The sequence below is a fragment of the Triturus cristatus genome, chromosome 11 (assembly GCF_964204655.1).
Source record: "Triturus cristatus chromosome 11, aTriCri1.1, whole genome shotgun sequence".
NCBI classification, from domain to species: domain Eukaryota; kingdom Metazoa; phylum Chordata; class Amphibia; order Caudata; family Salamandridae; genus Triturus; species Triturus cristatus.
Window position 1 is genome coordinate 1,157,775,301 of NC_140594.1, and position 25,955 is coordinate 1,157,801,255.

At 40.2% G+C, this 25,955-nt stretch overlaps 1 protein-coding gene across 1 annotated transcript in view; it reads right to left on the reverse strand.

Annotated features, from left to right (window-relative positions):
• The window catches only part of LOC146788631 (putative cation-transporting ATPase 13A4), a 404,095-nt gene that overhangs the window by 121,484 nt on the left and 256,656 nt on the right, over positions 1–25,955 (reverse strand). The window contains exons 15-19 of the mRNA XM_085635803.1: positions 24,104–24,190; positions 20,796–20,952; positions 19,544–19,661; positions 5,704–5,828; positions 3,541–3,707 (exon numbers count right to left, since the gene is read on the reverse strand). Of these exons, the coding sequence (XP_085491929.1) occupies positions 3,541–3,707; positions 5,704–5,828; positions 19,544–19,661; positions 20,796–20,952; positions 24,104–24,190 (654 nt within the window). The remainder of the gene's footprint in view (positions 1–3,540; positions 3,708–5,703; positions 5,829–19,543; positions 19,662–20,795; positions 20,953–24,103; positions 24,191–25,955) is intronic.

A 25,955-nucleotide genomic window follows, 5' to 3' on the forward strand; every position in this document is an offset into this window, starting at 1 on the left:
AAGTGTTCGATGCTCAATTATTACGAGTAACGCTGTGTTGGTAAGCTTTGCTCTGAAGTGTCCAATGCTCATTTATTACGAGTAACGCTTCGTTCGCAGGCTTTGCTCTGAAGTGTTCAATGCTCAATTATTACGAGTAACGCTGTGTTGGTAAGCTTTTCTCTGAAGTGTCCAATGCTCATTTATTACGAGTAACGCTACGTTCGCAGGCTTTGCTCTAAAGTGTTCAATGCTCAATTATTGTGAGTAACGCTGTGTTGGTAGGCTTTGCTCTGAAGTGTTCAATGCCCCGTTATTACGAGTAACGCTGTGTTGGTAGGCTTTGCTCTGAAGTGTTCGATGCTCAAGTATTACGAGTAACGCTATGTTCGCAGGCGCGCTCACCAGGATTCACGGTGCAATTATTGTGAGTAGCGCGGGTACCAGAGGGGCGGGAAGTCCGCGAAGTCGGCCCTGAGCCTCCACTAGACCCCAGGGGTGGCGCTACGATTCCCAGTCCGTACAGCGGATGTTAAGGTGGCCTAGGGCCTCAGAGGGAATTGCTGGTGAATATGGCCCTGAGGTCACCAGGTACTGCCTACAGCACCGTTATGTATGATTGGTGCAACAGATGCTAACCTATATAATGAACTGCGTTTACATCTAATGAATTGCATTTACATATAATGAACTGTATTGACGTATAACTGCGTAGATAAACTTGAGTTGTTACATAAACCCTACAGTGTGGCGTCCCTTATTGTGTGCGTTCCCTGCTTCAGAGGGGGTGTGTGTTGTATGGTCGCTTTACACAAAAGCCTTTGGGTGCCCAGCCGCTCGAGTCACGTTACCCCCTTAGGGCTTGGTATCCTTCGTTACTGCCGACTTGAAGCTGGAGGTCTCACCGACACAATCAGCTCATGGAAAAGCCAACACATAATACGGACAGCAGTGAAACTCCCCAGTACCGCCCCACCAACTGCTTTTCCCCGACTGCGACCCCGGCTGTGTGCTGGCGTTGTCAGCAGTTCAGCCACGGTCTTCCCAAATGCAATCTGAACAACTCATATTACGGTGGTCAGACCGCCAAGCTCGTGGTGTTAGAACTGAAACCGCAGGTACAACAGTCAACTACTGCCGAAGTCGTAATAAGACCCCATTTGCATCTAACCAAACCACATTCCTTTTTGGATATATAAATCCATTATGAAGATATTTCTTTCTTTTCAAAATGACATTCAAACAATTAACAATTGTCTTTATTAATCTGTTGTACCAATCAATAGCATTCATTTAATTTATTACTGAGTTCTTTAAATCCATTGAACCCTGTATCTGAGGGGGTAGAGCTAACTGTTAGCCATTAATACGAGTTGTTAATCATTCCACTTTGAGAGATAACATTTTTTCTCTAAGTTTATTTTCAAATTTAAAAATGCTCTCAAAGGGAGAATCATTAGCTTTTTATATTAACTACCTAAAAGTCAGTGATAAGCCCAGAATGTCACCCTTCGATAAAGAGGTAATCAATAGGACAGTTTTGATTGTCCTGAGTAAAGGTTTGGGCTGCAGGAATATCGGATTTATAACGTACATGCAGGAACATACAACCCCAATAGTCTACTCCTTTTTGCATTTTACCAGCTGCCTAGGATCTAATACAATTTAGGAATACATTTGTCAAAATAATGGAAGGTATTAATCGATCAAAATTACACAGACGTTCCTCCATAGTCCTCAGACGTACATTAAAATCCCTCATTATCAATGTCAGTGTATTTGGAGACATTGTACATATATTACGCAGGTCTTCATTAAAAAAAAAACTCTGTTTATTATTATTGAAATATTTCTGAACTAGAATCACATATACATTCACAATAATCATACTCCCAATTGATGCAGAATTGATAAACAAGTCAACGTTACATTCCTGTATCCAATCACATTTTGTGTGTAGTTGTTTGACGATTCTGGCTAGCTTTGTGGCTAATAGGTCTATTAAACTCTTTTATTAAATACTTGGGAATATATTTGTGCAAACCCTTCAAATAATGGCTTACCCCCGACTACCAAGTCTCTATGAGACAAATGATATAATTCTGCATTAAAAATGTTAAATAAACACTCTCAGGGCTATTCACAAGGTAACTTACACGTGTGGGTATACTTCCATGTATAATTTACTGTTAAACTTTTCAGTAACTTTACTACTTTTTGCTATTTACAAAATCGGAGTGTAAAGTTACTCAAATAGAGTGTGGAGCTTAATTTATAAGCATAAGGTACTACAAAAAACAGTAACAAGTCTAGCAGAACATATGGCTTAACTAAGGTAGTACACAATCCTCCATAGCTCCATAGAAAATAATGAAAGTAGCAACCTAAAAAAAAAAAAAAAAATTGATCTTAAATTACATTAAATTATTTAACAAAGATTAATATTTAAAGTTATCATTTAATGTTAAAAATAATTTATAAAAATAGTGCATATTAATTTTAAAGTATATTATAAACCTTTTTTGAATTAAAAATGTAATGTAAAAATACATTATCAAAAAATATTTATATTGCTTTTTTAAAGTTGTATACATCACTCTTAATTATTGCTGCAGAATTTTGTTTTAAAAATGTGGGAATTTATTTTTTAGTTTAAACTTCAGATAAACAATCTAATTGTATTTGGTATTTGCTATAGCTAAACGTGTAATTCAAAATGTATTAGCACTGTAGTATTTTTGAATTTAGTTTATACTTAAAATATAGAAAATTAATTTACATCATTATTTTTCAGAAATAATTTTTTTTTAGTTTAATAAACTTTTATTTTTCTCTATACTTTACCCTGTGGAGATCTCTGGCACAACTGAGGAGTCTCCCTAAGTGTATATACTCATAGCTATAGAAGTTCCTGTGAGTGTGTAAACACCAGGAAACCTTAGCCACTATATGGGCTTTATGAACAACATTAAAAACATGAGATGTGCCAGCAGTGATGCAGACTATTGTACCCTTTAATTTTGAAACTCTTGAAGTAAAATTGTTCCAGTTTCTATCTTTGTTCTATAGTGGAACAGACGTGTTTGTCAGATCATTTGATTGAATCCTTTCTACAAAAGTAAAATGGGCCAATACTTTAAGAAAGAATTTGGTTGTTTCGATGCTAGATTCAAAAGATCTTCCTTTAACCAGCACACATACATCCTAGTATGTGACCCATGTTAAGCTACTGTCTACTTAAGCTTCAATGGTTTTGGAAAATATGAGGACTGTGAAAAATGACCTTTTGCAGAAGATCATCATTCTTTAGAGAGATATAAATAAGTAAAGTTCCATGCACTGCACCGCTCTCTAGAAAACTCATGGTTTCGCAACAAACATTCATGTTCGCGCATCTAGACAATGTGATTATATTGGTAAAAATCTAATTGTGAAATATTTTTAAAACAAAGGAATCACTTCAAAATGATCTCAGAGGTTTCCCTAAAGAGGACTGGTTACATAAATGAACACTGTGCTTGGAGGCATTTCCGGTTTGTAAACACGTTCAACACTACTCACATCTGTGTCATCATCTTCAGCCTGCTCAGGGTATTCGATAGGTTGCCAGGATACCAACGCCGGGGTGGATCCTTCTGGGGCACGTGCTTCAACAAGAATTACCCGGCTGCGCTTCGGAATCATGCCACATTTCTTTGCAACTGTAGTAGCTGTCTGAATGTTGTCTCCTAATCCATGAATAAACATTAAATATTTTACATCATCTATAGTGAAGGTCACTGAAATTATGCCAAAATCAGATTATGCTGCTGGGTTAACTAAATTATGTCGGGAGAAAAGGAAAATTATACTGCACTCTCAGTCAGTATTATCTCAATATTTTGGCATTTTTACACATTAACACTTTCTGGGCAAAGGATTCACATCATTATTATAACTTTGACACCTAAATGCAGAAGTAAGCAATAGAAAAGTGACCAGTCAAACTTTGAAAAGGGCCTTCCTCTGCTCTACATCACGTGTTGCCACGTTTTTAGTAACTTTTGACCCATCTGTTCTAGAAAATATTATTTTTTGCTTACATCTACAGATTATGCAGGAGACAATGAATTATGTGGCATTTTTGTGGAAAACACCGCAGCTGCAAAATTGCGTAATTCCAGTCAACCTGTCTATTGTACACAATTCAATTAAAATTTATAATGGGGTATTTCTTAAAATTATAATGTATATAAAAAGTAAGGATATTTAGTATTATTATTCTCTTTAGAACATAGGTTGTTCCCAAGGAATAGTCAGAACATTTAACAATTATCATACTTATTATGTAATTTAGAAAAATAAATGTGTATCCATGACTTGATGAAATATACAAAAATTGTAGACAATATTGAAGATATGCATCAAGAGAGATCGAGAAAGAGAGAGCGGTGAAGACAGAGCATGAGATAGAGACAACAACCAAGAGACGAAAAGAGAGCGACGGAAAGACAAAGAGGGTCGGAGAAAACAAGAGAGAAAAAAACAGCATACGAGAGAGGTAAACAGAGCGAGAAAGAGAGAGAGGAACAGAGAGAGAGACAGAGAGAAAAAGAGAGAGGGAAAGTGAGAGGTCTTTGTGTATCCACTGAAGGGTATTTAGTGCCCACTTCCTCGAGGAGTGTCTATTGAGAGTTGCAGTGGTATTTTCAATATGGATGTTTACGGGTGAAACTCTTTGTCTAACAGGTGACCACATATATCCCATAATACACATTCTGATGAAATCCCATCTATTCCTGGCACTATGTGACATCAGTATCAAGGAGTAAGAGAGCAGACATTACAGAGCCTTAAGCTCGCATGTGTAGAGCACACTATCAGTGATGTCATCTGAGACGTCTGGCTGTCATCTCCACTGCCCCCTCTCCCGCTGCGTCATTTCCCCACCATCATTTCCACCTACACCATTCCCCCATCTTATTGTTACAAAGTACAAATTCCTGTTCAAACTGCATCTTACTTCTGAATAACAGAATGAGGCCAGTGTTGAAATGTAATGACCAGCAAGCTGTACTCCGATCTAACTATTGTTGACCTCACTGGGCTGTAGCATCAGTAAAATATTTACACTGTTGACTTGTTTCCATCTACTAAGCAGAAAAGTAACAGTTACAAAAAATATACACCATCAGTAACAGAAAAAGGAACAACAACAACGCTGGTAAAAAAATAGTAAACAATGGAATACAATTTTAAAAAGCTAATAGGAGCAATGGTAGCTGTCATGAGAATATTAACATTAATAGTACTATTATACTCCTACTCCTTTAAATTACTACTTCTGATACTATTGGTAATGCTAGTTACTACAACTACTACTGCAAATAATACCAGTGATGATGATAAAAATAATAGCACAAAGAATAATTTCAGAGTTAAAGACACACCCCTGTAGAAAACACTAGTTCACAGTGAAATAAATAAAAAAAATAAAAAAATAAAAAAATCAATAACAGCTATCACTCCCATCACTTGTTGAGTGTCCAGTTATATACTGCCTTTTTGACCATACAAAGACCACATTATATACATACATACATACATGCATACACACATATATAGACATGCACATATATACACATATACAAAAATACATACATATATACACACATGGACTTACATACATAAATACAGACATACAATGCTATATAAATACATACATAATAACATTAACAACAATACCCGTGATCATCACAGTCCGCAGGTTGGCAACCCTCAGCTCCTTCAGGACAGGCTGGGTCTCTGGTTTCAGCCGGTTTTCCAAAATCAATAAACCAAGGAATAATAAGTCGGATTCCACTTTTTCCCTAACGGTGAACACAAAAATATTGAAATGAAAATCAGTTTTACCTCAGATTGCAAGTGACACTGACAATAAGCTGCTGGCCCATAAATAGTACATTTAGTTTAGTCTTCTCAAAAACCTTTTTCTGCCCAAAGCATGACGGAGAGGTGTTCTCACTTTGAGAGGAGTCCTTTTCTTAGCTCCTCTGTAGTGCAAGTAAGCTGAAATATTTGTGGTCCATTACCAAGGTGAGCCTGGAGCGCAATATGCCCTTGGTACCCGAGTGCATCGTGGGTAGTACAGACACTTGTGCTAATCTTTCTGCAGTTAATGTTGCTTCGATTCCCTGCCGACGTCCACTCGAATTTTGAGGGTGCACTAACTTGGGGTTCTGGTTTTATTCAAATAAGGCATGCCTTCACAGTGTGCCCGTGACATACTTAAGACACAGGTGCACAAGCACGTAAGCAATCAACAGACAGGCTAACTATATTTTATGGAGGAGTTGGTGACAGTGGCCCACCAAAGACACCATTTAGAAGTGGAGTGTCTCATCTTCACTTATGGACCCCTCACAACAGGGACCTGCCTTTGTAGTGTGCCTTTGATTTACTAATGAGAGGCGCACCAGCATGAAGGCCCTCAGCAGGCATGCCAACTGCATTCTACTGAGGAGGTGGTGCGTCTCAGCCTCGCTATGGATCCCTCACACAGACTATAGTGTCAGACACAAACACAGGTCAGGGTACACCTTAAACAGTACAAGACTATCGCTATAAAGCATGGGCACATGAACAGAATATGGTCTTCAGCTTAACACGCGTTTTAATGGTTTATTGTTGTGTGAGGTTTAGATCCTAAATCATGCAGAGGGTATGCATAAATTCTTGTGATCCTTGATATGCTGTTCTGTTTATGGCCTCTACACATATGCATGGGCGAGTGCTTGACCTTTTGTGACTGTGCAAGCTACAGATATCACCCTTTTTGAAAGACCATAATACAGAAGCTGCTGTTCATATGTTTCTCTTTCACATCATAATGAAAAAGTAAGAATTATTAGTGGGGTCGCGTATTTAGATTGAATCGACTAACAGTCAAGTCCTCTGGTTTCAACACGTTTCTTCTCTCAACTTGCACTTCATCAGGACAAACAAAGCAACTATTAATAGAAAGGAAACTGAAAGTCACCAAAACAACCTGAATCTATGTTAATCAAGTCAACAACTGCAACGGGTATTCTGGGCTCAGTGAGGTCGAGCACTGCTTGGTATTACAAATGCCGCGGAGAGAGGGTTAAAATGTGCATTTCCTACGGAAGAAGTCAGATCAGTGGGGTCTTTTGCTGAAACCACTAGAAAAAAGGAGGGCATCTGATACTACTAGGTAACATTAAGCAAACGCATGGAGCCAGGCTTATAGATGTAAAACACATGGCTTTGAAAGAAATACATTCTCTCTATAATTATTGACTTCACACTGACAAACTGTTCCACCTTCTCAAACCTTCAGGCAATGCCCAGTAACGCAGACATTATACCTCACTGGCCCTTCAGCAGCTGGTCAGTGCGGAGTCACTATCTTTATTTATTTTATTTATTGTTAATGTATCACACGAACAAGGCCTGTGAGCAACACAGTTCTTATAAATAATAAAAAAATAATAAAACTGAGGTGTGCATAAAAACACTCATTGAAGAAACTCATATTTACCAGAAGCAGTCTTGCCACGTTGTCGACGAAGGAAGGGAGAGTAGAGTGAAAAGGGGTTGTTTTAGTTTTTTTTATAATGCTGGAAGTGAGGTAGTGGTGTGGATAGGAAGTGAAACAGAATTCCAGAGTTTTGGAGCAAAGCCCGAGAAAAGCTACTTTAAGGTTGTTTTTTGTTGCAGACGATCCTTTCAGTTGCTAGTTTGACAAGTTGCAAAGTTAGCAAGAGTCGTCTGAGAGCTTCAGCTTCTTTTCCAGGTAACATGATTGACTTGAATGTGGGAGTTTATGTACTAAACAGTCAATTTTATATGTGGACAGCCCCTCAAAAGGTAAGTCGGTTCAAAGAGAGCAAGAAAAGGGCAATGTGTTAAAGAGGACAATGCCTGCTATCAGATGAACTGCTTCAAAGGAAGCTTTGAGAAGGGCACAATGGGTTTTAAGGATACAAGAGAGGATTGCATTCTCTTATTCTGATATCAGGATTACCATGTCTTGGACTACCTCTTTGCTGGAATATCTGCCAAGTTTTTAACAGAGTATCCCACCCATCAGACTCTGAATAAAGTCCTAGGCTTCTAAGCCGATGACTAACATTTTCAGTCATGCAGTTAACTTATTTACGAGGACTGAGTGATTTGCGAAGAATAAATCTGCAAGGGAACGTTCATTATTGGTGGGCGAATAGTGTAGGGGCCCGAGTTAGAAATTGGTGGACAGGGTACTCAAATACAAACTCAACGGAGTACCTTGCCTGCTAAACCTGCAGTATACTCTTTCTATTTTGAGTTGAGGGGAAACTTTGGCGAACCCTGGGTGACTGGCAGAGAGACAGAGAGGCTCCTTACCTGCACATCGCGGGAGCAGACGCTTTTCTCTCCGTGTTGGGGCGGACGCATTCTTCCTTTTCCCGCCACCGCTGCTGCTGCTGGTTTGGCCGCCACACGTTGGGAGTACAGGACTACGCCTCCCAGGATTCCAGACGACACCGCCCCCACCCGTCAGCACTTCCGCGACCGAAGGCGCTAAATTCAAACGGCTCCCTCGGTGGAGCGGGAAACTTTGGCGAACCCTGGGTGACTGGCAGAGAGACAGAGAGGCTCCTTACCTGCACATCGCGGGAGCAGACGCTTTTCTCTCCGTGTTGGGGCGGACGCATTCTTCCTTTTCCCGCCGCCGCTGCTGCTGCTGGTTTGGCCGCCACACGTTGGGAGTACAGGACTACGCCTCCCAGGATTCCAGACGACACCACCCCCACCCGTCAGCACTTCCGCGACCGGAGGCGCTAAATTCAAACGGCTCCCAAGGTGGAGCGGGAAACTTTGGCGAACCCTGGGTGACTGGCAGTGAGACAGAGAGGCTCCTTACCTGCACATCGCGGGAGCAGACGCTTTTCTCTCCGTGTTGGGGCGGACGCATTCTTCCTTTTCCCGCCGCCGCTGCTGCTGCTGGTGCTGGTTTGGCCGCCACACGTTGGGAGTACAGGACTACGCCTCCCAGGATTCCAGACAACACCGCCCCCACCCATCAGCACTTCCGCGACCGGAGGCGCTAAATTCAAACGGCTCCCCCCCGCGTCGCGGGACGCGCGCGGGCGGCGCCGGGCTAAGCCCGGGCAAAGGACGGGCCGTCTGTGGCCGTCCGGGGCAGGAGGTGGCAGGGCAGGGCCACACCACTTGGTCGGACCTTTGAAATCGTGTGCCTAGCTGTGACTAGTAAGTGACTTTGAGGACTTGGTCTATTTTTATGTTACAGCTTCTGTCCTATTTGTAACGTTTCCATTGTTGTCACAAAATATGGGCAAGTCCAAACCTGCCCCTGCACATAATGTCCCGCAATCTAATAGTAATGTTCATACCTCCATTCCCAGTCTGACTGCTATCGACCGGATGCTGCAAAAGACTATTGGGGTAGTTTACTCAGCCATTGAAAGTACCGAGAGGCGCTTGTCGCTTCCTGCTGGTACGCTTCCTCCTCTTTCCACTAATAACGTCTCGCTGTTAACATCTAATCTACAGGAGCTGTTATTAATTCCATCTTTTATTGGGCTCCCTGAAGTTCGCTCCTTGCAAATATCGGGGGACAATTCAAAATCCCTTCCGCTGGCACAACCAGAGCTCATTCCCGCGGAATCCAGGTTATCTTTGTCCCCTGCTATTTTTCTTAGCGAACAACTTTCTGACCATTCTTTTGAGAACTCTACGGCTGATGTGGGAGTAGTACCACCTACAAGCCCTATTTTAATTTCTGGTTGTGAACAGACTATTAATAATGACTCGTCACGTATGACAACTGGGGGGTTAAAAGCGAAACGGAAGCAAAATCATTGCACCAAGGAAGGGAAATCTCTGACTAACACAAAGGGGAAGGGTCCCCTTAAATCACGTAACACTACTAGTAAACCTACAGAAAAAGTGAAAAAGGTCACTAACAACACATTAGTTATCCCCCATACTACTAATACTAGTGACCCACTAATGGGGGAAGGTTTCTGGGCGAAAATGGAGAATTTGATAATGTCTTTTGTGGAACCCATTATGGTGAAATTGTCAAATATTGAAGGTAGGATTACCCATATGGAGGGATTAACTAAGGCAGAATTACCTCCGAAGCGGCCAAATGACCTTGTATCTCTCGATCAGCTGCCCGTGGTGAAAGGTAACCCTTCTATTATTCCACAGCCGGACGAAATTTGTGTACAGCAGGCTCCTGTCAGATTGGAAGTTTCCAATACGATGGGACAACAGGTATTGGGACCTTCTTCATCTGTGCAAAACAATTTTCCATCTGTTTTAGGGGTAGCTGTTGATGCTAGGGAGGCCGTTTCTATTCCGACACCCAGGCTCCCTACCATAAATTTGCCCCCAGAAGCTCTACCATATACTGTGGTGTTAGTTAATGTCCCTGCCCTTCCCCTTAACGTTCAAGAGCATTGGTCAAACCTGAGAAATAAAGCCCTATATTTCTTATCAGTTAAATTTGGGTCAAACGGTGCATTATTCTCCAATTTTAAGATGGCCAGAAGAGTTGGTTGGATTGGTTCATCTACCAAAACATTCAGAGGGGATTGTGTGATACTCTCATTCCGGTCACCACCTCTGGTTAATGATATCTTGGGGAGGTGTTATTCTGGCCAACTTCTTACTGATCACGTAAATATTGTCCCACTTGCTTATTTTTACTCTTCTCCATGGCAGGAAAGGATGCGAGGTTTTCGTCCTTTATTCCCTAACCAGGGGTACCTTGAGGAAGGGAGATTTGCTGTCCCAATTTCTAACCGATATGATATTCTCAGTGGTCTGGATAATAATGATTGACAGCAAACCAGTGTTCCACCTAGCACTGGGATATCTGCATCGGCCACTATCCCGCTTCCTGACCCCCTGGTTACTATTAATGGTGAAATCAGTATAGTTAGCTCGTGCTCTGGAACCGATGGTATATTGAGTGGGGATGAAATGCCGGCTGATTATACCGAAGACACGAGAGGGAATGGTTTATCTCCTTTGAGGACAGATCTCACTTTAGATCCTACCTTGGATCTTCCTATTTGTCCTGCGAGTAACACCTTGTTTTGTAATATATTTTCTTGGAATATTGCTGGAATTAAATCTAAAATTGATAACCCTTTGTGGCAAAATTTTATATACCAGCAAGAACTTATTTGTTTCCAAGAAACATGGTCAGAGGACCCAGTTCATATCAACGGGTCCATAACACTCCATACTCCAGCAGTGAACTCTGCGCATGGCAGAGCTAAAGGAGGCTTGACAACCTATGTATCCAATAACCTGCTTTTATCAAAGATATTGGAGCCAGTTAAAGATCCCCATTTCCAATTCTTGATCTTGGTTTTCACCACAGCTTCCCCGATTGTTCTTATCAATTTCTATAATAATTTTGCCTTGGAGGACGCCTCTATTATACTTAATAAATTGGCTATATTAGTGTCTCAACAAGAAAAATCCCTTGGACACAATATGATGATCCTCCTGCTGGGTGACTTTAACTGTACCCTGTGTTCTATGGCGATTGATAAGAGATGTATCGTGGGGCGTGAAGATGGAGTGAGTTCTTTACATTTTAATCACTCCCACTTAGGAGATCTTTATAATGAACTCCTGGGTCAATTTGATTTGGGTTTCCTAAATGAAACTTCTATTAACCCCTTCCCTCTCTTACCAACTTTCAATGGCCGTGGTTGTTCCTCGACCATTGACTTTGCACTTTCCACCATTCGGCATGCTGAAAGGTTCACTAAATTTAGCGTCTCTGATATGGCGCTAAGTGATCACTTTCCCTTATGCCTAACTATGTCCATCCCCAAGATGACGATTTCAAAAGATAGTGACAGGGACATATTGTGGGAGAATTTGACCATTGGTTGTATCAACGGTTATTCCCTTAAATGGGAGAATGTTGATCAACCTAAAGTATTAACTTCCGTTATAAATAAATGTGCCCCCGAGTTGTCGATTTGTTTATCGGAGGATGCTACCCCTGATAAAATCCTTGCTTCTTTCTCCATAATTTGTGATCAAATTCAATCTTCCCTGACGAGGAAATGTAAAAGTAACAGAGCACCGAGGGATGGTTGGTTTAACTCTAGTTGCACTAGAGCATATTCACATTTAAAGAAAACACTTGCTAGCCGCCCCAGGTGTATAGAGGATATACGCAGAGCAAGGTTAACATATAAATCAGCCCTAAAAGAGAGGAAAGATGAGCTAAGGAGAGAATCTTGGGAAGCGTTGCACCAGGCTTCGGTTGGCAATGACTGTGCAAGGTTCTGGAAAATTATTAGAAATCCCTTTCTTAGTGAAGAGGTCTGCCCCTCTATTGAGATAGCCATACCAGAGGACAAATGGATTGATCACTTTTCTAAAGTCTATGAGGCAGAGGCTATGTTCTATTCCCCATGTAAACCTACGGACCACCCTCCCTTGGGCAACATGCAGTTCTCCTTAAAGGAGGTTCAAAAAGCCATATCTATGAGCAAGGGAGGTAAGGCTCCTGGTCCCGACGGCTTACCTATAGATGTGTTCAAGACTTTACCGTCTTTGTGGGCCCCTCTTCTGGTCCAGGTGTTAAACGCCAGTTGTAGGACGGACTTACTACCCTCTTGGGTGGAGTCGATAATAGTCCCAATCTTTAAAAAGGGGGATAGACATGACCCGGGTTGTTACAGACCCATTTCCCTTTTAGACTCCTATACTAAAATAGTTGGACGTGTAATCCTGGATCGCTTACTTTCATGGGTTGAAAATAATTCTGTCCTATCCGACTTACAATACGGATTTCGTTCTGGTTTAGGCACAGTGGAACAGGGTCTTAATTTTTTGATGCTGATTGGGAAGTATACCAGGGCTAAGAGGGAGAATCTGTTTGTGGCCTTTGTTGACCTCTCAGCCGCCTTTGATTGTGTGGTTCAGTCTAAATTATGGACACTTTTGGATCAAATTGGGGTTGAAGATAATATAATTTATTTTCTTAAATGTTTTTATAGCGAGGCATTTGCCCGCGTTCGCTATGGGCGAAAGGGAGAATGCACGGGAAAAATCTTAATCAGGAGCGGTGTCAGGCAGGGTTGTGTATTGGCACCACTCCTTTTTAATCTATATATTAACGGATTAGAGAAGGCCCTGTGCAATTCAAGTTTTGACCCCCCGTACGCAGCGGGTCGTCCAATACCGTTATTAATGTATGCGGATGACGCTGTTTTAATGTCTCGTACTCAAGTGGGTTTACAGCGTGTGGTGGAGAGTTTCGCCCTCTTCATGAAAGATCTGGGCTTACGAGTTAACATATCTAAAACCTTCATCATGCGCTGTGGCAGACGCCCTAAAATTAAAAAGCCTATATCCATTGAGGGTCAGCAATTACTGTGCACGAAGCAATTCTCTTACCTGGGTATTTTATTTACTGAGAAGGATGTCTGGGGTGAGGCTATATTAGCCAAAAAACTGACAATGAATCGTGTAATTGCCGCCCTTAGATCCTTCACGAGGAAATTAGGCACCAGACCCCCTACTGAATTAATCAAGATTTATAAAGCAAAGTGCGTTTCTGGCGCAATGTACGGTAGCGGGATCTGGGGCTTTGCTGATACCTCACAGCTCCAGGTACTTGAAAATTGTTTCCTAAAATTTATACTTGCAGTTCCAAGGAGTTCCTCAAACCATATTTGCCACTCGGAATTGGGACTCCATTTTATATCCGATCTTATTAAGTTGGAACCGATATTACTCTGGCATAGGGTATGGACAAATGAAGAATCCAAACTCAACAGAGACATACTGGCTGACGCTCTTAAACTAGACGGATACTTAAGGATACCGTGGCTGAATTATGTACGTAAATTCCTAAGTGATATTGGCAAATTGGATTATTTTTTAAAACCCCAAACTATGCTTGCTATTTCCCGGAAAGAGTTTAAAAGAGAGGGTTTACTCTTTCTAGAATCCTTAAGAATTACTACAGAGATTATAAAACCCACTGTTTTAAACCATCAAATAATTTTAACATCTTTTAATATTCAACCCTATCTGACCCATGTCCCGGGTAACTATGATAGATTTTTATTAACCCATTTAAGGTTGGGACTGTTCCACAGACTGGTTAGCTTCCCATCAGTTAACAACTGGTCTCATGTATTACCTCCCTGTCCGTGTGATGGAAGCTCTCCCCAAAGCACATTGCATGTTGTTTTATTCTGTAAATTTTATCATCAAATGAGGTCTGTGCAATTATTACCTTTTTTAAGAGAGCTCGGGCATCGGCAATGCCGCCCAGCTATGTACGATATCCAACGTTTGGACAATCATCTCTGCGTTGCAATAATTACACTGTACTTAAAGAAAGTGATCTCTATTAGGAAAAGAATAATTGTATAAATGGTAGTCTTCTCTATTTATCTCGATCATGTGTTTCTCAAAGGTTATGACATTATTTATGTACTTTTTAATGAATTGTAATGTTTTGTTATTTATACACTTTTATGATTGTTTTTATCCTACAATCGAATAAAGTTATTTGACTGACTGACTGACTGAGTTGAGAGAACAGTCATGTTTTCCAGCTGTGGTGCCCCCACTGGCTTTGTTGTTAAAAAGCCATGCTGTGTTTTAGAGTTTGGGTAATGTCATGGAAAGCCATGAACAAGTCACATAAAAGAAGACAGGATGCACCTCTATGTACAATTCTTAGAGTGACACCGATGATTTGGAAGATGCCTCTGTTCCTAGGAGACCCTCTCATCTTCTATTTCTTTCTCATTCACAGCTTGCTAGCTATTGAGCCTCCAAGTAGATCAGCACTGCCTTCATAGAGGGACAGGGGCCACTCCTGGATTGTCTTTCGATGGCACTCCCTTGTGAGTAGGATTCCCACTATAACACCCCTCATCAGCTTTTATCATGCTTTACTACTACTGTAACTTCTACCAACTGAAAAGGAGAGGAAGATATGCAAGAAGCAATTTTCATGTAAATGAATAAAAAGATGATTTTCTAAGCTTCCAGACATCCATGCAAAAAGCACCCATGCCACAAGAAGCATGCCATAGGTGCCATACTAGGCTCTTCAAAGAAGCCACACATATCTTGGGGGGGTCTGTTTGAAAAACTGCCTCCCACAGGTGGATGAGAGACAGTGCCATGTGCTAGTTTCATTCCTGTCTCAGAAAAAAGAACAAGCTGTGCTGTTAGAAAAGGATATTGATTAAATCTTTGCAGTGCTATTTAGATGATTGTCAATTGTTGATCAAATTCAATCATGCTGCAAATAGATCTTAAGTGGCATTTCAGAAGTGTCTTTACCACATCTCTGTGTGAAACCCATCTCAAGTTAAATTGGGGTTAATCAGGATTATACTTGAAGGATAATTTTTGAAAACCAGCATTCTTTTCAGCCTCAGATATGTAAAGATATTTCTTCCGGTTTATTAGCTATTCAGACCCTCAACACGTTTGTGCTATTGCAAATGGAACTGCCTACATTTGATTCACAAGTGTTACTTGTGTTCTGATTGGATTATGGAATTGCAGTGGGCCTGCCCGAATATATCATTAGGGTTGTGCAAATCGTTCAAAACCACACCGCACACTCAATAACATATTTCTCTGCACCTGTGTGCATTCCATTGGTTACCAGAGCCAAAGAGGACCTTTTCTTGAACTCCTTGAGCATTTGCCACAAATCTTCAACTAATTCAGGACAAATCTACTCTGACCTCTCGGTGTTCAATATGCACCTGCTTGCCAGCTATAATCCTAGATTTCTAACTCTTAAAGATGCCTCAATGTAGGCATGAAAGGCAAGGTGGCCAATCCTTTTACATTTTGACAGCTGAGACTTGGAAGAACACTTTCCATAAAGCCTTGAAAAATTGGATTTTAACTCAATAGAATTTTTGGTTCCAACCAGTTTCCTTCAGTCATTGTATCAGGGCCACAATAACTTTGGGAGATGGTATTCTGTGCTTCACAAGAATACTATTTTTCTTTCTTTCTTATATTGTTGGTAATAGTGTAATTTATCATTGATACTACAGTCTGTCATTGATAGTATAATTTACAATGGATACTATCGTATATCATTTATGGTATAGTTTGTAATCCATATTATAGCTTGTGGATACTATAGTCGATCACTGATAGTATAATATATCGTTGATGGTATAGTTTGTCATTGATTGTACAGTTTATTACTGATAGCAGAGAATATAATTGATAGTGCAGTTTATCATTCCATCATAGTTCTTTATTGAGAGAATAGTGTGTCATTGATAGTGTCATTTATTATTTATTCTATAGTTTATTTTTAGCATAGTATGTTCTTGATAGAGTAGTTTATCACTGACAGTGTATTTTGAAATTTATAGTACAGCCTGTCAATGGTACTGTAGTTTATCATCAATATAATATTTTGTCATCTTCCCTAATGTCTGTCATTGATGGTGTAGTTTGTCATGGACACTACACAAATTATAATTTCATTAATACTATAGTTTGCCATTGACCGTGTGGTTTATCATAGCTACTACCTTGTTTCATTGATGCTACGGCCTGTCATTGATACTGTAGTTTACCATCAATAATATATTTTGTCATCTTTACTGAGGTTCGTCATTGTTGGTGTAATTTATCATTTATTCTATGGTGTATTACTGATAACGGCGTTTCATTGATAGTGTAGTTTATCATTTATTCTACAGTTTATTACTAATAGCATAGTATATCATTGATCGTTTAGTTAATAATTTAATCTATAGTGTATTACTGATGGCATAGTTCAACAATGTTTAGGTTATCATTTATTCTATAGATTATGAATAGCATATTATATGACTGATAGGGTAGTTTAAAATGTATTCTATAGTTAATTGCTGATACCGCATGCCAGTAATACTGTAGTTCATCTTTGAAAGTGTAGTTTGAAATTTATAGTACAGTCTATCATTGATACTCTAGTTTATTATCAATATTATATATTTACTAATGTCCAGCCTTGATGGTGTAGTTTGTCATTGACACTTTTGTTTACCATCGATACTATAGTCTGTTATTGATAGTGTAATATATCATTGATAATGTATAATTTCATTACTACTATATTTTGTCGTTGATAGTGTAGTTTAGCTTAGAGTCTGTCATTTATCATTGATACTGCAATCCGTCATTGACAGTAAAATGCATCATGGGTACTATGGTGTATCATTGACAGTCTGGTTTGCAATCAATATTATAACTAGTCGTTGATTATAGCTTGTCATTGATACTATAGTCTATTTTTGATACCATAGTTTATCATTGATAGTATAGTTTGTAATCCATATTATAGCCTGCCGTCGATACTATAGCCAATTAGTAATACCATAGTTTATCATCAATACTATAGTCTTTCACGAATAGCATAATTTATCACTGATGGTATAATTTTTCATTGATAGTATAGTTTATCATTTATTCTACAGCTTATTACTGATAGCATAGTAGGTCATTGACAGTCTAGTTTCTCACTTATAGTGTAGTTTGAAATTTACACTACAGTCTGTCATGGATACTGTAGTTTCTCATTCATATTATATGTTGTCATCTTTACTAATGTCCGTCATCGATGGTGAAGTTTGTTATTGACACTTGTTTATTATTAATGCTATAGCCCATCACCGATGGTATAATTTATTATTGATAATGTTTGCCATTAATACTATAGTTTGTCATTGATAATGTCGGTTATCACTGATAGTGTAGTTTGAAATGTATACTACAGTCTATCATTGATACTGTGGTTTATCATCAATATATTTTGTCATCTTTACTAATGTCAGTCATTGATGGTGTAGTTTGTCATTGACACTATTTTTTATTATCGATACTATAGTCTGTCACCAATGGTAGACTGTATGATTGATAATGTACAAGTAATTAATAGCATTTTTTTCATTGGTAGGGTACTTTATCATAGATAATATCCTTTATCTCGGACATAGGAGTCTGTCATTGATAGTAAAATGTTCATGGATACTATAGTTTTTCATTGATGGTCTACTTTATAAACTATATTATAACTTGTCATTGATTATAGCTTGTCATTGATACTATAGTCTATTTTTGATACCATAATTTATTATCAATACTATAGTCTTTCACAGATAGCATAATTTATCATTGATGGTATAATTTATTATTGATAGTATAGTTTATCAATTATTCTATAGTGTATTACTGATAGTATAGTATGCCGTTGACAGTCTAGTTTCTCACTGTTAGTGTAGTTTGAAATTTACACTACAGTCTGTCATTGATACTGTAGTTTATCATCAATATTCTATTTTGTCATCTTTACTAATGTCCGTCTTTGATGGTGTAGTTTGTCATTGACACTATTATTTATTATCAATACTATAGTCTGTCACCAATGGTATAATGTATGATTGATAATGTATAAGTAATTAATACTATATTTTTTCATTGATAGTGTACTTTATCATAGATAATATCATTTATCTCGGATATAGGAGTCTGTCATTGATAGTATAATGATCATGGATACTATAGTTTTACCTTGATGGTCTAGTTTATATTCTATATTATAGCTTGTCGCGGATTGTAGCTTGACATTGATACTATAGTCTATCGTTGATACAATAGTTTATCATTGCCGGTATGGTTTGTAATCTATATCATAGCTGGTCGTTGATACTATCATCAATACTATAGTTTATCATCATTACTATATTCTCTCACTGAAATCATAATTTATCATTGATGGTACAATTTGTCATTGATAGTATAGTTTATCATTTATTCTATAGTTTATTACTGATAGCATAGTACGTCACTGATAGTGTAGTTTATCCTTGATAAAATGTATAGTACAGATTGTCAATGATACTGCAGTTTATCATCAATATTATATTTTGTCCTCTTTACTAATGTCCGTCATCGATGGTTTAGTTTGTCATGGACACTATTGTTTATCAACAATACTATAGTCTATTACTGATGGTATGATGTATCATTGATAATGTCTAATGTCATTAATACTATAGTGTATTTTAGCATAGATACTATCATTTATAATTCATACTGCAGTCTGTCACGGATAGTATAATTCAATGATGCCCAGAACCCCTTCACTCAGACAAGTATTCTGCACCACAGGGAGACAAGACGTGGTATTTGCCACTCAGTATGGCTCCTCCCCCTCTACAACAACAAGGCTCGCTGGGCTCTGCAGTTCTGCACAGACCCACTTCACTCAGGAAACCACCTCAAGTATAGAAACTATAGTTTATCATTGGTAATATAGTCTATCATTGATTGTATAATTATCACTGCTAAATTAGTTCAATCTGTGATTAATAATGTAATTTATATGTGATGAGATTGCCTAATTTAACAATGTCAGTTCTGTAGGTAGCCGACAGAATGTTTCTAACGTGGGTTTGATGTATCCATGATTTTCATACAGAGTTGTGAAAAATAACCAGCAAATCCACACTAGTGTTACAAAACAACATACCTTGGCATACTGTCGAAGTCATCATAACTGCCAACTTCCATTGCCTTGTACGCCAGGCCGATTACTCTGAAACCTTGAAATGTGTAAAGCTCAAGTTCTTTTGTAAAGGTAGGTGGTACTATTGGAGCAAGAAAGAAAAGGAGATAAGGAACCATGTATGTGTTTTAAGGTCAGGAAAGAAAGGATTAATTTTGACATTTCTTGCAAGACTTCCAAATCAAAAAATATGTTAGTGTTCGAAAGGTTATATATAAACCTAAGCAGGATTGGAACAACAGGAGAATAGCAGCTTTTGAACAACACTAATGTTACATCAGGGGGCATTTTACCTAAAGTGCTGCATAGCTCACCAGGTGTTTGCGTCCATTTTTTACGCCTTGGTGCAGTTTGATATTAAAGGAGGATGTGCCCACACTTGTTTGACCCCTTCTGTAATTTGGATCATAGTGGTGCAAAGACCAAACAGGGTCATCCTTCATCTGCATGGAACATGGCCTTTGCCTTTGTACCCTCTCTGAACTACAGACGGTGCATGGTGAATTGGCCGTCTGTGGAACACCTTCATTGTGCCCTCTAACGACAACCCTTGGGAGAAGGGCATGGGTCTTCAGAGACTCTTGACATACCCCACTGTTGGTGCAGTCATACACTGTACCTGCCAGTAGACGGATCCCCTGTGCTTTCAAGCTGCAGCTCTGGCTTTCATTGATGCACCACCTCCCAGGACTGGTGTGAATCCATCAGTGTTTGCAAATCAAAGGTCTGCAGCCTCAGACTGGTTTACTGCGCTTCAGCCAATGTGCTTGGTCTCCTTACAGGAAAGCAGAGGAGAGTTAATCACAGCTCATCCACTAGTCATCTTGAATGTGAAAGAGAGGGGAGTGGACAGACACCGCAGGTGGACTTGTCCTGTGGTGCATGGATAGTAAACAGGATTCTAGAGTATGAAAGATGGGGGACCCTATGGAGCTCCAGAGTTGACTGAACCGCTTGATGAGAAGTTCCTACTCTCTTTAGGGTTATAAAGTGAGGGTGTTAACAATTCTGAGGGAATCTTGTGAGATGAACACAGACTGGACTCCATGGAGGAGTGTTTTGTGATTTACATTGTAAAAAGATGACTCCAAAATATTCTAACGAAACAGATGCAGAATGTATCTGGCAAAAAAAAAAAACACAGTATGACCAAGGAATCTGAAAAAAGCGCTCAAATATCAATTATCACACACTAGCAGAAATATTATTTTCCCACCTGTTTCGGGTCTACAAAAACTGGCCACCATCTCTGGAGCTCCCTTCATGTAAACAGTGCACTCATCCTCACCGATGACCTGTGCCACCACTGTCATCCTCTGAAGCGCGGAGGAGAATGGATACTGGAACACAACGGTGATGCCCTCTGGTGCTTTCTAGAAGGAAACAAAAAGCATGTAATATAAGCGCGTGACCTCATCTGAGTGCCACTCATGTCATATGCGTTTTACATGCGGTATCTGCATGCCACTCACTTCACCAGTGTGCCACTCACGTCACCTGCATGCCACTCACGTCACTTGCGTGCCACTCACCACATCTGCGTGCCACTCACATTATAGGTGTGCCACTCACCTCACATCATGTGTGCCATTCACCTGATCTGTGCGCCACCTACATCACCTGGGTGCCTCACACACCTACTGTGTGCCACTCACCTCATGTGTGCTACTCACATTACCTACATGCCACTCACATCTGTGTGCTATTCGCCACATCTGTGGCCAGTCACCTCACCTGCATGCCCCTCATGTCACTTGTGTGCCACTCACCACATCTGGATGTCTCACCACTGCTGCATGCCACTCACATTATATGTGTGCCACCCACCTCACATGATGTGTGGCACACACTACATCATTGTGGCACTCACCACATCTGGGTGCCTAACAATTCAATTCAATTCAAATAGACTTTATTCGGATTTCAAAGAATCATCCATAAAAGCACAAGATCCAAGTTAAAATACACAGTTTGATACTTCGATTTCGGGCCACTATTTATGATAGGTAACAAAAATATGGCTTACAAAAACAACAAATAAAATACAAATATACTTTCTTACTAAGCTATGTATATACATACAAAATATAAAAATATGCTGAGATGTAACCTCTGGTTTTATAGGAGCAAGGCAGACATGTTGCATTATGTTTATACATATTAGGCCTTAAAGTGCAAAATGCATATGTAAACTAGTATAGTACGTTAAGTTTGTGCAAATTAGGCTTCAAAGTGCAAAAATGCATATGTAAACAGATGCAAAACATTAAATGTATGTAAATTAGGTTTTGATGTGCAAGATACAAAATAAAATTACTCGATTTTTAAAGACCTGCGTGAACGTACAATTGCATTGAGGAAGCCAGTAACTCTAAAAATTAATTCATCTGATTCAAGCATTAAAAAGTGTCTAAAAGCATGATTGTGATCAGTTAGATTATATTTCCTGCAATAAGGGATTAGGTAATACTTTGTATATTTCCTGTAAAACCCGCAGCCAAAAATAAAATGGAGCATACTCTGAGTACCACCAAGGTCACAAGGGCAGTTTAATTTTGACAGATTTTTAGTGTAGCCCAGTGGGAAGCAGATATGATTTACAATGCTCCTGTCCCTGAATCTAAATAATAAGATCCTGTTCCACCTGCCCATTTTTTTTCGTAAATAGGGCTGGGGTAACATCAGAGATTCAGTATGTAATTCCCGGATCATTAAGTAGTTTATTGTGGATTGTTTCAGTGAGTCCACTCTTTCCCTCTCATTATGGAAATGTTGGTAGAGTGCCCTTCTCACTAAATTTTTATGGGAGCAGTCGATCAGTTCGGGGTTTGAAAATAGGTGACCATAATTGATGCTCACAAGGCTCCTTTCTACCGCATTTATCCATGGGATTAGACTCGAATTCTCACTTTGCAAGCAGTCCATAATGATCTCACGGGAAAGGGAGGCTGCTGGGTTTTGCCAAATCCTTAACCAAAATAATGCAGGTCTGGCTCTTATAAAATCCTCAATGTAATGCAATTTTAATTCATTGTGGCATACAAAGGTCGGTGCACTAATAACTCCCCCCAGGATCTTCCGGCAAAATCTATTCTCTTCTCTTTGTAATTCTGAGCAATTTGAAAATCCCCAGACTTCTGCTCCATACGTTCCAGTTGGGAGACATTGAGTCCGGTAAACTTGTAGTAAGCTCGAAACAACATCGGCCTGACGGGGTTGGTGAAGAGAGGTAACAGAGTTAATAGATTTGGAGAGTTTATTTCTCCCCATTGCGACATGGGGTTGCCATGAACCGCTATTAGAAAATAACAGACCCAAGTAGGGGAAAGTGCAAGTGCTTTTTAGAGTGTTTTGACCTATCGTAATCTTTGAAATTTTATAATTCTTGGGACCGCAGGTCATTATAAAAGATTTATTAAAATTAGTGCACAAACCTAAATCGGCCATATAGTTAACAAATCCCGAAATTAAAATACGCAGAGCATTCGGGGTGCGGCCCATAAGGACCGCATCATCTGCGTAGAGTAACGCCGGGATGAGTTTCTTGTTAATAATGGGAACATCCTTAGTCAGATTGCATAGAGAATTGGACAGTTCATTAATATATAATATAAAAAGCAGGGGGGCCAAGACGCAGCCCTGTCTCACCCCCTTGCCAATTAAAATATCATTTGAAACCTCGCCTTCATTGTTTATTCGTACGCGGGCTTTCAAATTGCGATGGAGGTTGGCCAAAAAGTGGACTAGGGCTTCATCCAAACCATAATGGGTGCCTAACACATCTTCTGTGTGCCACTCACCTCATGTGTGCCATTCACATTACCTGCATGCCACTCACATCTGTGTGCCATTCGCCACATCTGTGGCCAGTCACCTCACCTGCATGCCCCTCATGTCACCTGTGTGTCACTCACCACATCTGGGTGTCACTCACCACAGCTGCATGCCACTCACATTATATGTGTGACACCCACTTCACATGTGTGGCACTCACCACATCTGTGTGGCACCCACTACATCTGGGCCCCTAACACATCTTCTCTGTGCCACTCACCATTTGTAAATAGGTACCTTCAAGGGATTTTTTCGATGAAAAAATCCCTTGAAGGTACCTATTTACTTTACTATTCAACTTTACCCAAGCCCTCAAGGGTATATTGGGTCGTCCACTGCATTACCTTACTCACCATTTGTGCCACTCACATTACCAGCATGCCACTCACATCTGTGTGCCATTCGCCTCACCTGTGTGCCACTCACCTCACCCATTTGACCACTCATGTCACCTGTATGCTACTGACGTCACCTGTGTGCCACTCGCTTTTTGTTCCAGTCAAGTGTTCAAGTATTTAAATCAGAATGTGAACATGTCCTGGTCTCCCTTACAAGTTAAGTTGAGGCATCCCACAGGCCACGTGTTGACATTTAAAGAGTATGGTGACATTGGACTGAACAGGCAGCAATGACTTGCAAGAACGTGTTATTGAAAAGTCAACCCTCACCCCCAAAGATACAGTGACTTACGACTTGGGCAGAGGGTCCCGGCCTGACGACCATGCACTGTGACGAAGCACCATCCCCACCACTCTCTGTCCCACCATCTTCAATCACCTGCTTTGAAACAGACATTTACAACAGGCTCAGTGTCCATCTTGGTAATGATTGAAAACATGCTCACTGCCATTGAGGGAGCATCTAAGCACAGGAACAAAAACACATTGTTTGAAAAATATTAACTAATATATAGAGAAAAAGCGCATGGAAGCCTAGATGTGTACCAGATGTGTAGAGAGAATGGAAAAGACTCCAGATAGTAATGTGAATGACAAGAGAGACAGTGTGGGGTGAATGAACAGATGTATATTGGGCCCCGTAGCCAATTAGAAGGACGCAGAGACATTTTGTAAGAGTTTCTTGCAAATAACAGACAATGTATCAGTGTCTGACTGATGTAACTTTGTATCACTCGGTGGAAAAGCAGCCACTGTTGACAGATAGGCATCTATAATGCTATTGATTGAAGTAATGCAATAAAATAATTGATGGAAAACACCTTTCAATCAAAGCATCAGGGCTTGCATGGTGCAGCATGCCGGTGGCATGATCATAGGACCATGATAGGGATAAGCTTCATCAACAGACCATGGAGAGCCCGCGAGCCCTCACAATGAAAGTCATCGAGACAATAACACTGATCAGTAATAGCATCACACTTCACAGGGTCATGCGTGCTTGGTTAGTGGACTTCATGTCATGAGGTCCTCTTGAGGTGAGTGCCACAGAGGGGCACCCCATACAGAAGGGTAGAGAGAAAATCTAGATAAAGAAAAACAGATTCTTGTACAACGTCGGCACAGACGTGTTCATGCCATACGTTGTCAGTATGCGGTACGGTGCCCTTATTCCTGCCGCAGTCTACATTCACAGGAAACAAGGGATTTAATGCCTCATTTAGAGTTTGGACGGAACTGCAAATTCTCTACCTTTCTTTTAAAACTCTAAATACAGAATAGAATCCACTACCCAAAAGTTCTCCACCATCAGGATACTTCTGTGGAGTAAATCCAGCAGGTACGTTATACTCCATATGTAGAGTAAATGGGGCCCTTAGCCCAGAGTTGACTCATCGTCCACTCGTGTGCAGCCACCACCTGTGTGGTACCAGCAAACCAAATCACACTCCGATCAGGTATTCTTCAATGTGACATTGGCGAGTGTCGCAGCGGTGTCCGTGTCGCACATTAGTGTAAGTAAAGGGTGGTTGTTGAGGTACAACACTGCTGACTCTTGATCTCCTCAATGAAGAAATAGCTGCACTGATGCATGAGCTTAATCAGGATAGAACATCCGTCAGGGAACAAGAAATGACCTCTGTGCGTTACCACTGTCCCGGGCATGGCTTTGTTGGCTATGGTGAGATATTCTTCAGGGTTCAAAGGTTGTCCAAAGAGGACTTAAGCCTTGCACCCTTTATTCATCACAAGTGTCTGGGAAAGTGACTTAGATAGCTCCGCAGACAGGATCAATGCTGAGGAGCAAACACCCAATCCCACCAAAACCCCAATCCCACCACTGTATAGGGTCAATGGAGATTCCTAGCCATGATGTTGTTAATGGCAGGACATTTATTGTGATACACTAGAATGCTAACACACTCCCAGGTACAACAAATTGGCAGGTGGTGACTATTAATGAGGCAGGGCCGAATCCACTGCTCTGTAATGAAGAAGCTTGCAGAAATGCCCCATCGCATCTGAGCGGGACAACCTAATATCCCCCTCCAAGGAACACAGGGCAGCGTCACCACCTCAGTAACGAAACACACCGTATAATTGATCGAGGACACTATGGCAATATGCCCCCTCCCCTTCCCTTC